Below are 19,546 nucleotides of genomic sequence, written 5' to 3'. Positions count from 1 at the left end.
TGATAGAAAGCTGTAACTGACGCCTCAGAAGAAAACCAGACTTGCCTCTTGCTGCGTTAGAGTTGACAAGGGTGTGCAGGAAACCTCCCAGTGTGCTTTCCTGGCCGTTTCCTTTTCGCGGTTTGCGTGCACAGATGAGGGATAGTGAGGTTGCTGGGGTTCTTAGGCAGAAAGGGCGGTTGTCCCCGAGCCTGTGTCTGATCCCTGCAACTCACAAGGTGTAAAGAAAGAACCGACTCCTTTTTTAAGTTGTCCTTTGACGCCCACACGCTGCCCGTGGCTCGGACTCCTCCACACAAACGTGAACACAACAAAACAAATGCGAAAAATAAGAGATGTGACTCCAAGGGCCAGCAAGACCCCTCCTCCCGCTACGCTGCCCTTCGGCCCTCCCTCCCACCGCATTCTGTTTTTATCTTGGCCCTCACAGTTCCACTAATCCAGGGAGTTGCGACACGGACGACATCGTTCCTAAATGATGGTCCTCGTTTCTAAACAGCACCCTTGTTTCCTAGACTTCCAGCCAGCTCATCAAAGCCCCGGGTGGGGTGCGCTGAAGCCTTCAAAGACTGGATGGCGCCAGGGTGCATTGTGAAGTGGCTGGAGCGTCATAGGCCAAGTGAATCCCACGATCGAGCTTGGGGTCGGTGTCGGCAGTGGACCCCTGGAGTTCCCCACCCCCCGACCTTCGTGTAGACTCTGGGCCCGCCGGGAAGGGAGCATGGCCGGTTTCCATGTCTTCTCTCCACGGCCCTATGGGGAACTCGGGGAACCCTGGCTCGGCGAAGAACCGGAGTTAGAGGCCCAGCTGGGCTGGCCTGAGCCGCCCCTAAGCTCCTGGACCCGGACCCCCGGTGTCGAGACCCAGACCAGAGCACCCTGGGTGCCCTCGAAGTGTTTGCCCACCGGACGGTCCCGCCGGCGAGGGGATATCCCCTCACCTCGAGAAAGCCACAGCCTGACACATGTGGCCCAAAGACCGTCGGACAGAGCCAAGAAGCACAGGTCCGGCAGCGGGTACCTGGAAGAAGCTTTCGGAGAGACATCGACCAAGCCCAGCAGGAACTGGCAGCAGCAGCCTGACCAGCCCTGCCCGCGCTACCGTGTGGCCCGGGGAGGTTCGCCCCGGCAGAGCCCCGGGGAAGCTTTCAACCGCCAGAATGTTGGAACTTTGCCCGCAGAGAAGGCGCCGAGTGCAGACCAGTGGGCGGTACCGGTGGGCAGACCTGTAGACCTCTGCTCGCCTCCCTCGGTTCTCACGGACAAGTCCTCTGTGCCCTCCTTGCTGGAGTTTCAGAAGCAGCCCTGTGTGTGCTCCCACAAGAGGGGTAGCGGCGACCGGATCGAGACCTTAGCCAACCAGTACAGCCGGCCATCTGCCTCCTTCAAAGAGCTGAGCAGCCAGCCCTCCCGGGCCCTCAAGAACAAGCTGGACGAGGCGGTGATTTCTTCCAGGGACCAGAAGATCATAGCCCTGGTGCTGAGCCGGCTCAGGAAGGCCCAGAGGATCCGAGAGCTGCAGCAGCAGGCAGCAGTCGCCTGGGAAGAGCTGAAGCTCTCGGACCAGGAAGTCCACATGACCCTGGAGAGAGAGTGCAGGCTGCTGCTGCAACAGAGCCAGGAACAGTGGCAAGGACAGGAGGAACTGCACAAGCCTGGCGGGGGCCAGGAGCAGCCTCGGCAGGGCCATGAACAACCGGGTTCGTGGAAGGACTGCCAGGCAAAGAGCAAGAGCGCGGTGCGGACGGAAAGCAAGACTGGGTGGACGGTGCGACCTGACCACCAGGAGAACCCAGACCTAGACAAGCTGGACAGGGTGCAAGCACAGGCTGAGCACCTCAAGCGGTGTCAAGAGCAGCGTCTGCGGGAGCAGGAGAAGATGCTGCAGAGTCTGCGGGACTTGAACAGGATGCAGATGGAGAAGAGACTGCAGGCGGCCTGTCGCAAAAGGCAGCAGAACATGGCAGAGGAGGTGGGGAACGAAAAGACGGGCCAGGAGAGCAATCTGAGCTCACTCATCAACTTCCAGGCCCGCAGGGTTCTCATGGACTGTCAGGCCAAAGCGGAGGAGCTCCTCAGGAAGCTGTCGCTGGAGCAGCGTGGCCAGCGCTTCCAGGACATCCAAGAGAGTCTGGTTAGGGAGAGGCACCAAGAGCAGCAGGAAAAGGCCCAGAGAGAGGAGGAGCAGTTCCAGAGAGCGGGGTGGTGGCCTGCGGAGGATGCAGACGAGGAGAGCAAGCGGGTTCTGACAGAGCTGGCTCAACAGAAGATCAGACAGGCCAGGAGTCATGCACAGAAGACCACCAAGGACAGGGCACAGCACCTGAGGGAGCTAAACATCCTGAGGGAGAAGAACCATCACATCACGAAGCTGAAAGCGGAGAAGGAGGAGAAGAGTCACATTGAGGGCATCAAGGAAGCCATCAAGAAGAAGGAACAAAGGGTCGAGCAGATGACCCCGAGGAAAGATCCCATCTTCCAGGAGTACCAGAAGGTTTCCTCAGCCTCCAAGACAAACCACTGCTTTGATCCGATGGCAGCAGAGGCCTACCTGCTCTAGCACCCGCAGAGTGGAGTCCACTGAGAACCCAGGAGGAAGCAGGCACAGCCTGGCAGCCAGACAGAGAGACACTTCACCATGCAATTCCGCTTTATAATCTGATTTTAGCCAACCACTGATTTTTAAAAAGTATATAAAATAGCTGCAATTTCCTCCCAAGAATTAGTTCGTTGATTCACTTGGATGGTGTAGATGGGATTGGGGAGAGAAAATGGGAGGCAAGTATGAAAATTGCGTGGCTTCCTGGGCTTTGAGGTGAAATAGAAAACATTCATTCAAATGCCTTTCGAGGAGTCTGGAAGCACACATCAGGCAGGAAACAGAGGAGCCAGAGAAGAACGTACTACTGGGAATAGAGGTTTATGGTATGACTTGGTAAGTCTTATCCTACTCCACAACCTGAGAAAGGTGAAATGTGGAGTGTGAAGTCTGAGGAGTCTGCAAAGGAAAAAGCAAAGGTAGGCTAGAGGCTTTTCGAAGCAAGTAGATTTGAGAATCTTGTGTAGTTCTCCTTTCTCAAGAGCTCATGGTACATTTTAAAACTTAAAAGCCTATGGTATAGAAGCTCCTTTAACCTAGTGTTTGTCACAAACTGCCACCCTCTGCTCTCTTTTCTTTTCTCAGATCCATGGAACACATTGACACTCTGTGAAAAAATGCTTTTATCTTTATAAATGGCTCCATACTTCCTCCTAGACTGAGGGGTTCTCCGGACACCCCCACTTGTGGCAATAAGAAGTGTTTATAACGCACCAGGACTGTCTCTACTGTCCCACCGCCACCATCAGTAGTGGTATCTAAGAGCTCAGTGAAACCCAGCCGGCGCACACCTGTAGCACCAGCACGGCAGGCCAGCCTGGGCTATACACAACAAGGCGCCATCTTGAAAAGAAATAAACCACTAGATTAAATGTAGTTCTTCCTTGGGGAGGGGGTGTTCCTATCCAGCATTCACATTCAGATTCTATTGGCATTTTCTTCTCCCCCTCTTATTTCTCCTCCGTCTCTTGGAAGGAGGCACGTGATGTCATCTTGTCTACCCACACTGTGCCTAATTAGCTTAACTAGGTTCTGAATGAGTGACTAAGCATGACTCAGTAGTGTGACTTTTAAGGAGAAGGAGCCAGCAGCACTAGAAATGAACCCAACTATCTCTCAGCTTCTGCTGAAAAAAAAAAATAAAGCGTGATGTAGATTTTTTTTAAGATTCTCATTATTGTTGTATTATGTGGGTGGGGCAAGGACACAGTGCCTGTGTGGAGGTCAGAGGACACCTGCACGTGAGCTCCACAGATCTGGCGCAGGTCGTCTGGCTTCTGTGGTTGAGTTGAAAGCCTCTTCATAGGCTAAGCCGACTCACCAGTGCTGTGGTGGGATCTGTGTGGAACTCGGAGGGAGAAGGATAGAGAGCATCTCGAGAGGATTTTGTCTCGTTAATGTCCCTGAGATAGCGTCAAACATAACCGGACCGGAATTCTGTGCAGAGCTCAGAAGCCAATGCCATTCTGCCTAAACAATGGAAATCTGCCCATGTCCCCACCCTGCTTCCTTTCTCTGTCCTCTGTCCCCTCTACGGCTGTCCTTAAACAGGCCTGCTAAAGCACCTCATTTTTTCACTCACATATGCTCCTAGTGAACCCTCCTCAAAAAGGTGGGCACTCATGGATCAGGCTCAGTTTTCAAATACTCTCTTCGTGTGCAAGCTAATCCCATGTTCTAGTCTCAGCAGAATGCTATCTGGATACTCTGGGGTGATACTGAAGACATTTCAGACCAGCCTTGACATGAATTTAGGGTTTCCTGTCTGTCTTAGTTTCCTTGTCTATAAAACCGGGAGTAACTCATACTTCTCATGCACTGCTGTAAGCTTTCCAGTGTAAGAGATAATTAGATGAAATTATCCATGCAAGATGTTTGACAAAGTAAACCAGAATTTAATGTTCTGAACTCAGTACTATGGCTCTGAGTGTTAATATTGACACTTGCCATTATCACCATACCCTCATCCCCACCTCCACAGCTTGATGCCTTCTCACCAGCTGTCTCCTCCCACCAGGAGGACCAGTTTGGTCTTCCTGAGCACAGTAGCCATGCTCTGTAAGGAGTATCCATTTTTCAGTTTAATCTTGGTGTCTGTGGTGGTTTGAATAGAAATGGCTCCCATAGACTCATGTGTTTGAATGCCTGGCCCACAGGGAACGGCACTATTAGGAGATGTGGCCTTGCTGATTCTGGCCAGTGTGTCATCAGTCCCCTTCTGCTGCCTGTGGATCAAGATGTAGAACTCTTGGCTGCTCCAGCAACATGTCTGCCTGCACATTGCCATGTTTCCTTTCGTGATGAAAATAGACTAAACCTCTGAAACTGTAAGCCAGCCCCAACTGAATGATTTCTTTTATAAGAGTTGCCATGGTCATGGTGTCTCTTCAGAGCAATAAAACCCAAACTAAGACAGCTTCCAACTGGACTATATGTTATCTGAAGCCAGCCAGGGCCAGCGCCTTATACTTCTTTATGCTCATGGTAAATGGTAGTTGATTCACTGCCCAAATAAAAAACAGCAAGTGGGATGTTTTCACTTCATAGCCAGATCCCACCTTGTTCTTTGTTCCAAGAAATAAAGATAGACTCATCCCTTTATCTAACATTTGTGGAAATGACTGACCAAAATAACCTATACAAAATAAAGCTGGCAGAAGTAAAGGAGGCTTCCCCATCTTTTAAGTACAACTAAAACACCCAAGTGTTCCATGTGAGACAAACATGAGGGAACTCTACAAGGAGGCAGCCTGACCCTACACTTCAGGAGCCAAAATAAACCCACACAATAAACCCTGAGGTCCTTGAATTTTCATTTTGCCTCATGTGTTCCGACCTGTAAGTTGAAGAAATCCTAAAGAATGAACAATTAGCACAGGCTGGTATCTCGAACCCAAGCCTTACAACTACTGGCTCCAGCCTAACTCCACAGGCAAACCTGTGGCTTTACCTTTGCCCATGCTGGCCAACAGGGAAATGGACTTCTTCCCTTACCAGGCTGTGTAAAAAGGCACCTTCCCCTGTCCTGGCAATGCTGGCAGAAACTGCACAGCAGCCGGGACTCCTAACTACTTCATACATCTCTCCAGATGCCCACCAAGTGGTATATCACGGGAAGCCTGACAGCAAAAACTCTGAGGTCCTCCTGCTTCTCCCAGTCTTCAGCAGCATCTGTTAAGAGTGTAGACAAGAACCAAGGCTCCCATCCTCACCCAGTAATAAGGAGCTCTACCCCCTTCAGCTGACAATGGCTAAGTGGGAAAGTGTGACTTTTTACTCCTGGTCCTTAGTATGAGGCAGTGATATTTATTTCCTGGGGGAATATCAGAGAAAGTCAGATACATAGGACATTGTAAATAAGGTCCAACAAGTCTTTTAACTATGCAAATTTTCTAGGTTTTTATTAAAAATCACTCTACCAAGGACCAAGACTATCTCAAACTGAATGAGAAAGAGTCTATATGTGCCCAAAGCAATGTTGGGGTTATCTAAAATCCATTTATAAGCAGCTATAACAACAACAACAATAACAAAAAGCTCACAAGTGATTCTGGGCACACTGAAACTAGTCAAGAAAGCCTCAATAAAAGCATAAAAAGTATAGAGAAGAACCAAGTGTGAAAAATGGAAATGGAAAATGAACTATACAACCCAAAAGCTCTAAAGAGGCAAAAGATGAGAAGGACCTTTCGATGCAAACCTGGCGACCTACATTCAATCCATAGAACCCACATGATGGAAGAAAAGGACAGATGTTACAAACATCAAAAGAGCAGAGGGATGACTTCATCAGCGGAACAAAAGGAACAGCAAGAGGAAGGTGTGGATGAGACAAAATAACAGAAAAGAGCAACTGTGGGAATAAGAGAAAATTCATTTTTAAAAATAAGAAGAGCCTCCTGCAATTGCTGGACTACGACTAAAGAGCCAACATTCATGGCATGGGAATCTCAGGAGGAATGCAGAAAAGAAACCAGCTTGGAAAGGCATTCCAGGAACTAATAGCCCAAATTTTCAAATATAGTGAAGAAGTTATGCAAGAGTAGGGAGACAGAGACAGGAGGAATTCCGGGCTTGCCATTCTGACAGTGTAGCTGATAGGTTCAGTGAGACATCTGGTCTACCACGTGTAGAAGTGAAGAGTAGTCAAAGAAGTACTTGACATTAACCTCTGTTATTCACATGCTTGTACATGCAAACATGTATACACACATATGCAATATACCCACCCTCAAGGAGCCCTCCAAATCTCAAGTTCTTGTCTAAAAGAAACACACCTCACTGGCAAATACATACCCAGACTGTGAATGAATGGAAATCAATGCATGAAACAGTGGGAGCCAAGAACAAGCAAAAATAGCCATACTTAGCAGTTAATGGAGCAGACTTCAATCCAAAATTAGAAGAGATTAAAAAAAAAGTCACTACAAGTTACTAATGGAAACAATCCATCAGAAAGATATAACAATTGTAAAGGCATATGAACCAAATGTTGGAGAATCAATTTCATAAAAAAAATTCACATAAAGGGTCCAAAATACCCAGACAATAATTTCTGAAATTTTAATATCCTATTGTTATCAGCAGACTGGACATCAGACTAAAAGACACCTCAGAAAATGCACCACAGATCAAATGGGCAAGAGACATCCACAGAACATTTATATCCTCAGCAGCCCATGGAACTAACCTTAAAGCAATGCTGACATAAAACAACAATTAAAATGATATTTTAGACTTTTTACATCATATTAGAATAGAGGTGTCAGTCAATAGCAACAAGCACTTACAGCCATTCCACAAACACATGGAGAATGAGCAATGAGCGCTTGAATAACCAAAGGATCACTGAGGAAAAATTTAAATTTCTGGAACAAAATAAACTTAACAGAACTTTGGGATGGGAAAAGAAAGCTCTAAGGAGAAAGTTTTAACTAATTACATTAAAAATCAAAGTGATCTTTAAAAGATAATGAGATGTACCTTGGAGTTGTAGATAAACAAGAACATACTGAACCCAAAATCATTAGAAGAAAGAAACGGTGAAGATTAAGGTAGACACTAATGAAATGGAAACCAAAAAAAAGGCACTAAAAGCAAATGGCTGGCTTGTTAATAAACAAAATCAACAAACCCTTAGTCAAACTAACTACAGAGGGAAACGACCCAAATCAATAACGTTAGCATGAAAACAGAAACACAACAGATACCATTAAAATACAAAAGATCATTAGTGAATATTTCATAAAATTATATGCATAAAAATCTCAAAAAATAGAATATATTATTAGAAACATATGAACTGTCAAAATTAAAAGAAATGTAAGCAACATAATTAGATCTAGTAAGACTGAAGCAGTTTAATAGTCTCTAACAACTTCAGGATGGATAGTCACTGCTGAATTCTATCAGACTGTGAAGGCTGAAGGCTTGAAGGACTGTACTGAATTAAGACTCAGCTAGTATAATAAGGCAACTGTAATAAAATGGGCACAAATAGGAAAGGATGAAGGAAAATTCTTCATTTGCAGATGAGATAATCATATAAGGACCCTGAAGATTCTACCAGGAAACTCTTAGATATGATAAACACACTTAACAAAGTAGCAGGATACAAAAATCGTAAATATCAGGGCTGGAGAGATGATTCATACTGAAGAAAGAAGATGCTAGAAGATGGAAAGATGAAAAATGGTTATGTTTCTGCAAGTGATTTACTATAATCCACACCCAAGTCCCAATGGTTATTTAAAAAACTAGAAAAAAAAATCCTAAAGTTCACATGGAAGACCAAAAATAACTAAAGAAAATTAAGTAGAAAGAACAGTGCTGAAGTTATCTGATCTCAAATTTTGCCTCAGAGCCATAGTAACAAAAACTGTTACTGACGTAAAAACAGGCCAATGTGTAAAAGTAACTTTTATTAGCCTAATGTATTGTCTCAGAGGCTGACTGCCTCCTCCTGCTAACCAAGGCCTACTCCTGGAAGCTGCTAGCCTCCATGCAATCTAATCTAGACCTAGAATGTTTTCAGCCTCTGAGACATTGTTGAATAAGCTCACACCTTCTAGCTCATTCTGAGCTCTGGCTGGCTGGTTCAATCCAGCTGTCCTGGCTCAAACTCCTCCAAACCGACAATTCAAACTGGCTTCTCTCAGCTTCTGACTGAAATGTTCTGCTTGGCCTCAAACTAACTCTAGCAATCTGTTGTTATCTTCTGGCTCCTTCTCATCCTCTGGCTCATTATGTCTTCACCTGTGTCTAGCTTGTTCTCTCTTCAACCTGTCTCTGTAAAACTCTCCCTGTAAACTCACTCTTCCCCTCCTGCCCTCTCTGTGCTGCCTCTTTCTCTTCTGGTGAGAGTTGGGCATAACTTATTCTGTCAAATCTTTCTCTGATTTGTCACATTGTCTGCCTCTTAATTAGACATCACTTTCAAATATGGGTGCTTCTTTCTACAAACTAGCTTTACCTTCATTGTTTAGGATTAAAGGTGTGTCCTAAGGGTGTATGTGTGTATTCCAGCCACAGTAGCCATGTTGCTGAATTAAAATCCCTCTACACCAATAGATGATTCAGACATAAACACACAAGCAGTCCTCTGTTTTTTAACAAATGTATCCAACACCTAGAAAAAAACCACCTTTTCAGCAAGTGACATGGGGATGGGCGGTGGGTACTGGATATCCACATGTATAAAATGAGATGAGGTCCCTACCTTTCACCCTGTACAAAAATCATTTCAAAATGGATCAACTGTAATTTCTAGAGAAAACACAAGTAATGACACTTCAAGACACAGGTGGAGGCAAAGACTTCTGTAAAGGACTCTGGTAGCTTAGGAAATGATGGTTACAGACCAATTGCACAGTAATAAAATAAAAACAACCTGCAGAGTAGAGAGATGGCCTACAGAATGGGAAATTTCTCCTAGCTATACTTGTGGTCAGGGATTGATATCTAGAATCTATAGATAACTTTCTTAAAACCCCACCCAAAGCATAGATGAGCAGTGAATGGAGGAAAGGGCTCTCAAAAGGAGAAATACAATTGGCCAGAAATCTATGAAAAATGAAAGTGTTCAACATCCTTAGCCATCAGGAAAATACAAATTAAAATGACACTAAGGTTTGGACTCATCCCAGTCATAATGGTTGCCATCAACAAAGCAAATGGGACCTCATGAGCCCTTTCCCATCCAGATGGAATGTTGGCTGCCCCGATGTCATATAATTCTTGTACAGGTAAGCACAACTTCTGTGATATCAAGTGCAGTGCTCATGTCATGTCCAGAAGACAGCATTTCACAGTACTCCTCCCCTCCTCTGGCTCTTACATTCTTTCCTTCTCCTCTTCTATAACATCCCCTAAACCGTGGAGGGAGTGATGAAGGTGTTCCCTTTAGGGATGAGCACTCAGCAGTCACTTGACTGTGCTCAGAGCTTGGACCATTTATGAGTCTCTGCACTGCCCACTCCAGAAAAAAAGCTCCTCAGTGAAGGCTGAAACCAGCACTAATCTATAGGCATAGACATAAAAATTTACACGACAGCTTAACAATATGGCCGTACAGCAGAACAGTAGCAGTGGGTTTTCCCCCCAGGACCTATAAACTCAAAACTATGGGGGGGGGTTTTGTTTTTTGTTTTTTTTTGGGTTTTTGTTGTTGTTGTTGTTTTTAACTAGGTTGACATTTGCAAGACATGATTTCCCTACCAAGAAGGAACAGGTCCAATCAGAGATCAGCTGCTTACTCCCATGTCTCAGTTAGGTCTCTATTACTGTGATAAAATACCATTACCAAAAGCATCTTAGGAAGAAGAGGATTTGTTTCATTTTGCAATTCCGTATCACAGTCCACCACTGAAGGAAGTCAGGGCAGAAAGAACCAAGGCAGGAGCCTGAAAGCAAGGACTGAAGCAGAGGCCATAGAGCAAGCTAAGCTACTAGCTTGCTCTTCATGACTTGCTCAGCCTGCTTTCTTATATCATTAAAGATATGGGCCCAGGGGTGGTACTTTCCCCTCCCACATCAAATTATCAAGAAAATGCCCTACAGACTTGCCTGCAGACAATCATATGGAGGCATTGTCTCAGTTCATGCTCTTCTCAGACAACTCTAACTTGTGTCAAGGTGACAGGGAACTAGCCAGGACACACCATAACAGTCATGCTACTACTGTACCTGTGGACACATCTTGCTTAGTAGGTTAGTATTGTAACACTCCAGGTCTACATCTGGTTAAGACAACTGACAAGCTCTCTTTCTCAGCAGCCTGCATAGTACCAGTGTCATGGAAGCTAACCAACGGTGAGGGAACAACCAGCTCAGCTCCACTTTGGCACCTCTATATGTTGTATCTAGAGGGTGTGGTATCTTCAGGAACAGGGTCTTACCTTTTCATTCTGGTGGACAGCCAAGAGCAATAGAGATGGCCTATATTGTTTGGAGGGGTATCTGGAGCAGCCCTTCTGAACAATAACTCATAAGGAGATATCCCACATCTAGAATTTTATTTAATAACCTATTGCTTCTGGGAGCAGCATTAAGGCCTAGAGTCAAACACCCACATACACACATAAGCACACACAGGGGACTATTTGAAAAAAGAGATGGAGAGATAAGAACAAAGTACAAATGTGTGAAAGTCTTATAATAATTCCCATTAATTTGCTTATTAAATACTTAATTGTAAAGATTTGTTAATCACTTAAGTATACAAAAAAAGAGGCAAAGAGAACACAAACCTATGGTATAATTAGACTATGAAGAAAACAAAACAATTCTAAACATGCACCAAACAAGAGAGCTACAGAAAAGTATGAAACAAAAGTTAAAGAATCAGAAAGAGAAATCAACAAACCCACAATTTTGAATTGAGTTTCTATTACAGCTGCTGATTTTAATAATCTCCTCAATAACTGATAGGCCAACTAAGCAGAATTGGGGAAACAGAGAATTTAACAGTGTAGTCAGACAAAAAGGTCAAATCTGCATTTTCAGAAGCCTCCAATAAAATAAAAATCCACAAGTTTTTTTTTCCTGGAATATATTCCAGGAAATATCATGGGCTATAATACAAACATATCTTTTAGAAGAGTTGGAATCATACAAAGTAATAGAATCAAGTCATAAATTAATATAAAATGGTAACAGAAAAACTTTCAGCACTCAAAAATCAAACATCGCTTCTAAGTTATCCATAAATCAAAGAGAAAATCCCAAGGAAAATTTAAAAATACATTGATCTGAATTGAAAGGTAAACGGTCAGATCTGTGGGACATGGCTAAAGTTATGCTGAGAAGAAACGCAGAGCATCACGTTCACTTATTAGAAAAAAGAAGTCTCAAATTAGTGATGGATGAGTCCACTCAACAATGTAGAAAATGAGCCAAACAAAATGAAAGCAAGCATTAGAAAGAATAAAAGATTAAAAAAAAATCAGTAGAAGACAAATATAGTAGAGAAAAATCCATGAAACAGAGATCTGATTTTTTAAGAAGTTCAATAAAATTGAGAAACCTCTAGAAAACTAACAAAAAAAATCACAAAAACTACCAATATCATGAATGAAACAGCTGTACCATCATAGACCTTATAGGTATGCAAAAGATAAAAACAATAGGAACAAATTTATACATAGATTAACAACCTGGATTAAAAGAGCAATTTCTTAAAAAAAAAAATTAAATACCATTAAAAAACAGAGCCTTTAAAAACTTATGTACTCATTTTACATCCTGTTCTCAGGCCCCCACCTCTCCTCCTGGTCCCTTCTTCCCACCCTCTTCTTCCTATCCTCCCCCCTTCTCCTCAGAAAAGAGGATATCTCCCACCAACCCACCCCAGCACATCAAGCAGCATCAGGACTGAACTGATTGTCAGCCAATGAGACCCAGTAAGTGGGAAGTGATTGAAAGCAGGCAACAGAGCCGCTGTCAGAGAGCACACCTGCTCAACTTACTAGGGACCCACATGAAGATCAAACTGCCCATTGGTTACATATGTGTAGAGGGCCAAGGTCCAGCCATACATGCTCTTTGATTGGTACTCTGTCTCTGTAAGTCCCCATGGGTTAGTTGACTCTGTTGGTCTTCTTGTGGCATTCTTGTCCTCCGGGTCCTTCTATCCTTCCTCCCCACTCTACCACCACCAGATTCCCTAAGCTCCGCCTAATGCTTGGCTTTGGGTCTCAGCATCTGATTCAATTAGCTAAATTAAAAAACATTTGAAAAGAAGATATGTGAGTATGTAGTCATATTTGATTAAAAATATATATATAGCATTTAAAAAAATTTAAAAAAAACCTTCACTTTAATCAGTATATCTAAAAAAAGACTCTTTAAATAGTCCCACAATTAATAATATTAAATTCATAATTAAAAACTGCCTCTCTGGTCTAGTCTAGATCATTTAATGCAAGAATTTTATTCATGTTAAAAGAAGAAATGACATCCATTCTACACAACTTCTTCCAGAAGAAGATAAGCAATGAGCACTTTCCAATTCATTTCAGGAATTTGATATTCCACTAATACCAAACCAGCCAGAGATCATATGAAACAAACAAGAGATAGACCAATGTTCTTCATGAATATATACATAAAAATTTTTACAATGTGGGCAAATTGCTTTCAAAAGTATGTAAAAAGAAACACACACTGCAACTAAGACATATTAAAAAAACTCAAGTTGGTTAAATCATCTAAGACCAGTCACCTTGTGAACAAGCCACATTATTAACAGGAAAAAAAAAAAGTCATGTCATGCTTGATAGAGAAAGAGCACTTAGAAAAATCCAATGCCAATTCATGAATTTTTCCAAATAAGTGGAAATATTAATAGAAGGGAACTGAATCAACTTGATAAGGAATATCTACAGAAATAAATAAATAAATAGATAAATAAATAAAACAGCAATAAACAAGATAGTCTACAGCTATCATTATACCAACAGTGGCTATCTCAATGCTCATCCCAAATCAGACACAAGGCAAAGATGTATGTTTTCACCACTCTTATGCCGCGTACCGGTGAAAAGGAGAGATGAAAATTAAAGGCATATAAATAGGAAGGAAGAAGGAAGGAATCCATTCCTTCAGTTTGAGGGAAAGATGATCAGTTATGGAAGTCTACGTAAATGATCAAGTGCTGCTAAGTCACTGTGGTAAGACAGAGATTGGGGTATAAAGATTGACAGTAGTTCTACATAAGCCAGTGAAACGTACATGGGTGAAATTTCCAATACAATAGTGTTTACAATTACTTAAAAATGAGAAATACGCTCAGGATGCGAGGCTAAGCACTACACTCAGGGTCAGCGGCTTTGGACCCAGAGAAGAGCATGTCTGATTGCATGCGGTTGATACCCCAGGTCCCGCCTCTGAGAAAAAGGTATCGGACGGGTCTGATGCTCTTTGGGTGGATGACACCTAAATGAACATCAGTACAAAGTCCCAATTTATTTCTAATATCAGAGATCAGACCTCTACTCTTGCCTGATGCGTCTAAAATAAAAAGGGGGAACTGTAGAGAGCTGCAGAATGCTGTGCCTTAAAGATGGAGCTGGTTTCTGCCTTCCACCTTCCCGATGGTGAGTGCTCTCTGTCACGAACAATTCCACATTTGGCTAAGGCTGAGGATCTGGCTTGCTTCCATGTATGTGGACCTATCTGCACTGCCCACGTGGCACGCCTGGGTTGGCTACCCAGAGGCTATTTAAGCTGTGGGCTGGCTTTCCCCAGGGTCAGATGATTGTTCAAGGTTCCTGAATAAACTGCATTGAAAAAAAAAAAAAGAGAGAGAAATACTCAGAAGCAAACATATATGTTGGAACATGGTCAAAGAAAGAAGCTGTGAGGAGAAATCTGAGAGCTTCTGAGAAAACTCCAAGAAAATAAGACAAGAATCTTGTGGCTTCTGTTCCTCCAAACAAACATGGGTTTGTGCCTTTGTGCTCCCAAGTGTACTAAGTAGGAGTGGATTTACTTTAGATTGCCCATTATCTTATTTTTATTATTCTAAAAGTGTTTCTAAGCACACCTGTCCTTGAGTTTCTATACAGCTTGAAGCCCTGTGAACTTTGCTCCTGTGAGCCTGCTTAATCCTCAGAATATAAATTGCACGATGCTCTAAATAAAGTCAGCTAATACATGAGACCTTAGTCCACCTCATTTCTAGCTTCCACTCTTCCAGGTTCATGCCATCAACTTTTGCAGTGACAATAACAAAACATGTGTAAAACTTGTTTGTCAGAACATTAAAAAAAAAAACTGATGGAATAAAATCACAGAGGTAAATACATAGTGAGACCTTATGGAACAGATCAGTATAGCTAAGTATGCCTTGTTTGCTTTCCTTTTGCTGTGATAAAATACTCTGGCAAAAGCAACTTGGGAGGAAAGGTTTGTTCCGGGCTGCAGCCCATCACCGTGGGGAAAGGGAAGGTAGCAGAAACTTGAAGAGGTTAGGTATATTATAGCCACATGCAAGAGCAATGAGCCAATGCATGCGTGCTTAAGCTCAGCTCACTTTCTCTGCTCTTACACTCCTCAGGATTCCTTGTCCAAGGTACGATGCCACCTTGGACAGCATCATAATTGTGGTAGGAAGACCGTCCTACCACAATTACTGTAACCAAGATAACCCCTCATAGACATGCCAAGGAGCAATTTGATCCAGACAGTCTCTCCTTGAGACTCTCTTCTGAGGTGATTCTAGATTATGTCAATAGGACAATTAAAACCAAACATCAGCAGGCGTTAATTCTCCCCAAAGTGATATATGGATTTATTGAAATTCTTGTTGAGATCCCAACCAGATTTTCTGTAGGTATAGACAAGATAATTCTAAAATTAATCAAGTTGGTGCTGATCAGGAACATCCTCTCTACTACCTACCTTCCATAGCACTGGAAGTGCTATGCAAGCTGCTGGGGGAGAGGGGGTGATCAACAGTCTTGCCCAGCTGTATACTCTGTGAACTGCAATAATAATGAGAGGGGCAAGACATGCTCATGGGTGCAATAGTGGCGCCAACGTTACGGGGAATAGGTAACCAACTGCTTTCTGGTTGGATCTGAGGACAGATCCACAGGAGGAAACACATGCCTGGTACTGCTAATCTGGCCAAGACCGCATGGTTGGGGGTGATAGCTTCAATAGCAATAGCCCAGAACAGGTCAACACATCTGCTTTCCGGTTGCTTCCAGTTGAAATATTAAACACGCTGTGGTAAGACCAAAATGGGCTCGCCAGAACTCAGCAACAAAAATAACTCAATTATTGCTCCGCACAACAAAATGTGCCAGTCTCAGAGCACTATGATGGGTGAAGAAACCCAGTCTATAGGGGTCACCCAGTATGTGGTCCCATTGCAGTAGCTGAAGTGACAGGACTGCAGAATGGAGACACAGTTAGGAGTTAAGTGGGCCTGTAGATGGGCTAGCGTCAGGTAGGCATATAGGTAGCATGGAATTGAGGCATTGAGGGAGGGGTGCCTCAGGAAGGAGAGGTGTTCTGAATCTTGACTGTACTGTTGCCAGTGTTCTGTGTGTGATTTGCACCATGGCTTTTAAGAAGTTAACATGAGGAGAACTGTGAGGCATGCTCAAGAGTTTATTGAAGTGCTCCTTACGACATGGATGAAGAACTGAAGAGATGGTTCAGCAGGTGAGAGTGCTTCCTGCTCTTCCAGATGAACCAAGGTTAGTTCCCAGCATCATGCTGGGTGTTCACAGCCCAGTGCAACTCCATCCCCAAGGTCTCTGACTCCCTCTTCTCGTCCCCATGGGTACCTGTGTACTCACGCATGCATATTTACACACACTTATGAGGAAATAAAAACCTACAAGAGTAGAGTGATCTCAAGACAACAATTACAGGAATGAAATAGACCTGACACTCCTATGCATGACACACTGTAGAAGAGGACCTTGAATTCCAAAAGGGAATGAGACTGGTACAATACTATCAACACAAAGAAAAGCCAAGCCTTGCTAAATGACCTTTGCTATTGACTAAAATGTAAAACAGAATCTGAGCTTCCTTATAATATTTAGATCAGTGGAACATAACCCAGGAAAAGTGAGCTTGGTAAAAATAATTGCCACCAAGTGAAGTCCCCCATGACAGAGGCTGTAACTGGTCATGTTTGATATTGTGCAAGGCCCTGATCAATAAATACAACTGATCTCAGTTTTGTTAATCAAAAGCACAGGGAAAAAAAAAAAAACAGAAGAATTTGCAAGCAGCAACTCAGTCATTTAGAAAGCTGATCGCAAAATTGAGTAGGCTTAAATGAGTTGTGCTGGAGGAAAAAAAAATCTCAATTAAAATGGAGTAACCTTGTTATTGTGACTTAAACACTTGCCTGTAAGGATATATCAGATCCAGCAGGGCTGATGTATTCTACCCTCTAATAGCCAAATCTTATCAAAGATGAGATTATCAAAGATAAATGTCTTATATCCCTGGCATTTATTTACCTGTTTAATATGGTCTTTCACAGAGAAGGGACAGCAGCATGGCAGTGAGGTTGGACAGAACTTTTTGTTATTGCTTACAAGCAGTACAGATGGAATTTCTTTTTTTTTTTTTTTCAAATGGAATTTCAAACCAAGCCTTTTGCCCCCTGCATACCATTTTTTTTTTTTTTTTTTTTAGCAATTAAGTGGTTAGGAGGCAGGCTCTGAAAGCAGGCTGCTTGTGGTCAAAGTGAAGCTCCAGCACAGAGGCCGGTGAGTGACCCTGGGCAAAGCTCTCAACCCATCGCTGAGACTCAGTCTCCACTGTTAACTTGAATTCCTCCAGCATCACTCAGGTGGTGTGGGAGCATTTTCAGAGGCTGTTGTAGGCAGCAGTGTGGGCTGGGGTCCTGGGCTGGGTAAAAGAGAGAAGGCGGGAAGCTACAGGAGCACCAGCATTCACCTCTCTCTGCTTCCTGACCCTCAGACACCTCCTGCCCACCCCACCCCCACCTGCCTTCAGTGCCATGATGAGAAACAGTTCCTCAGTCTGTGAGTGCAGTGGAGCCCTTCCTCCCTTCCTTTAGTTGGGTATTCTGTTACAGTGAAGAGAAAAACGGCCAATATACCATCCATGCATCGGGTTCTTCTTGAGGACTGAGTACACAAACCTTAGGGTTGTGATGTTTAAATGGGTGATGCATGTAAGGAGTGCGGAAGATGACAGGAACTCCATCTTAGTTTTTACTAGAAACGGGCCCTTGAGTCTGACACTGATCAAATTTTAACAGTTAAAAATCTGATTTGTGCAGTTAGAAGAAAAAGTGGGGAAGACCCTAGAACTCATTGGTACAGGGGACAACTTCCTGAACAGAACACCAACAGCACAGGCTCTAACAGCAACAATCAATAAATGAAACCTCATGAAACTGAAAAGCTTCTGTAAAGCAAAGGACACTGTCATCAAAACAAAACAACAGCCTACAGATTGGGAAAGAATCTTCACCAACCCTTTATCTGACAGGGCTAATATCCAGTATATATAAAGAACTCAAGAAGCTGAAAAGAAACAAACCAAGTAATCCAATTAAAAAATGGGGTACAGAGCTAAACAGAGAATTCTTGATAGAGGAATATCGAATGCCAGAGAAACGCTTAAAGAAATGCTCAACTTCATTAGACATCAGGGAAAGGCAAATCAAAACGACCCTGAGATTTCACCTCACACCCATCAGAATAGCCAAGATCAAAAACTCAAGTGACAACACATACTGGAGAGGTTGTGGAGAAAGGGAACCCTCCTCCACTGCTGGTGGAAATGTAAACTTGTACAACCACTCTGGAAATCAATCTGGCGCTTCCTCAGACAACTAAGAATAGAGCTTCCTCAAGATCTAGCCATACCACTCTTAGGCATATATCCAAAAGAGGCTCAAGTACACAATAAGGACATTTGCTCAACCATGTTTGTAGCAGTTTTATTTGTAATAACCAGAACCTGGAAACAACCCAGATGCCCCTCAACGGAAGAATGGATGCAGAAATTGTGGTATACCTACACAATGGAGTATTACTCAGCAAATGAAAAATAAGGAAATCATGAAATTTGCAGGTAAATGGTGGGAACTGGAACGGATCATCCTGAGTGAGCTGTCCCAGAAGCAGAAAGACACACACGGTATATACTCACTCATGTAGACATATAATATAGGATAAACCTATGAAAATCTGTACAGCTAAAGAAACTAATCAAGACGGAGGGCCCTGACTAAAACGCTCAATCCCCATCCTGAAAGGAAAAGAGGATGGACATCAGAAGAAGAAGAAAACAGGAAACAAGTTAGGAGCCTGCCACAGAGGGCCTCTGAAAGGCTCTGCTCTGCAGACTATCAAAGCAGATGCTGAGACTTATGGCCAACTGTTGGGTAGAGTGCATGGAATCTTATGAAAGAAGAAGGAAATAGTAAGATCTGGAGAGGACAGGAACTCCACAAGGAGAGCAACAGAACCAGAAAATTTGAACACAGGGGTCTTCCCAGAGACTCATACTCCAACCAAGTACCATGCATGGAGTTAACCTAGAACCCCTGCACAGATGTAGCCCTTGGCAGTTCAGTGTCCAAGTGGGTTACATAGTAATGGGAAGAGGGACTGCCTCTGACATAATCTGATTGGCCTGCTCTTTGATCACCTCCCCCTGGGGGGGGGGGGGGAAGCAGCCTTACCAGGCCACAGAAGATGACAATGCAGCCACTCCTGATCAGATCTGATAGACTAAGATCAGAAGGAAGGAGAGGGGGACTTCCCCTATCAGTGGGCTTGGGGAGGGGCATTTGTGAAGAAGGGGGAGGAAAGGTGAGATTAGGAGGGGAGGAGGGAGGCGTTTTATGAGGGGATACAAAGTGAATAAAGTGTAATTAATAAAAAAATAAAAATTAAAAAAAATCTGATTTGTGGACCAGTGATGAAGCACAGTGGTAAA

The 19,546-nt window shown here is 43.5% G+C and overlaps 1 protein-coding gene across 1 annotated transcript; it reads left to right on the top strand.

Annotated features, from left to right (window-relative positions):
• The first annotated feature begins 721 nt into the window (after positions 1-721).
• On the top strand, positions 722-2,821 carry Ccdc185 (coiled-coil domain containing 185). Its single transcript, XM_021633633.2, has one exon. It carries the CDS (start codon positions 722-724, stop codon positions 2,558-2,560), a length of 1,839 nt encoding a protein of 612 aa, XP_021489308.1. The 3' UTR covers positions 2,561-2,821.
• The last annotated feature ends 16,725 nt before the right edge of the window (positions 2,822-19,546 follow it).

The sequence above is a fragment of the Meriones unguiculatus genome, chromosome 11 (genome assembly GCF_030254825.1).
Source record: "Meriones unguiculatus strain TT.TT164.6M chromosome 11, Bangor_MerUng_6.1, whole genome shotgun sequence".
Taxonomy (NCBI): Eukaryota; Metazoa; Chordata; class Mammalia; order Rodentia; family Muridae; genus Meriones; species Meriones unguiculatus.
The sequence above is the reverse complement of the archived record's forward strand: the minus strand, read 5'-3'. Positions and strand labels throughout refer to the sequence as shown.

Bases quoted from the DNA above. Each gene is read 5' to 3' on its own strand.
- Ccdc185 (XM_021633633.2), top strand. From the start codon at position 722: ATGGCCGGTTTCCATGTCTTCTCTCCACGGCCCTATGGGGAACTCGGG.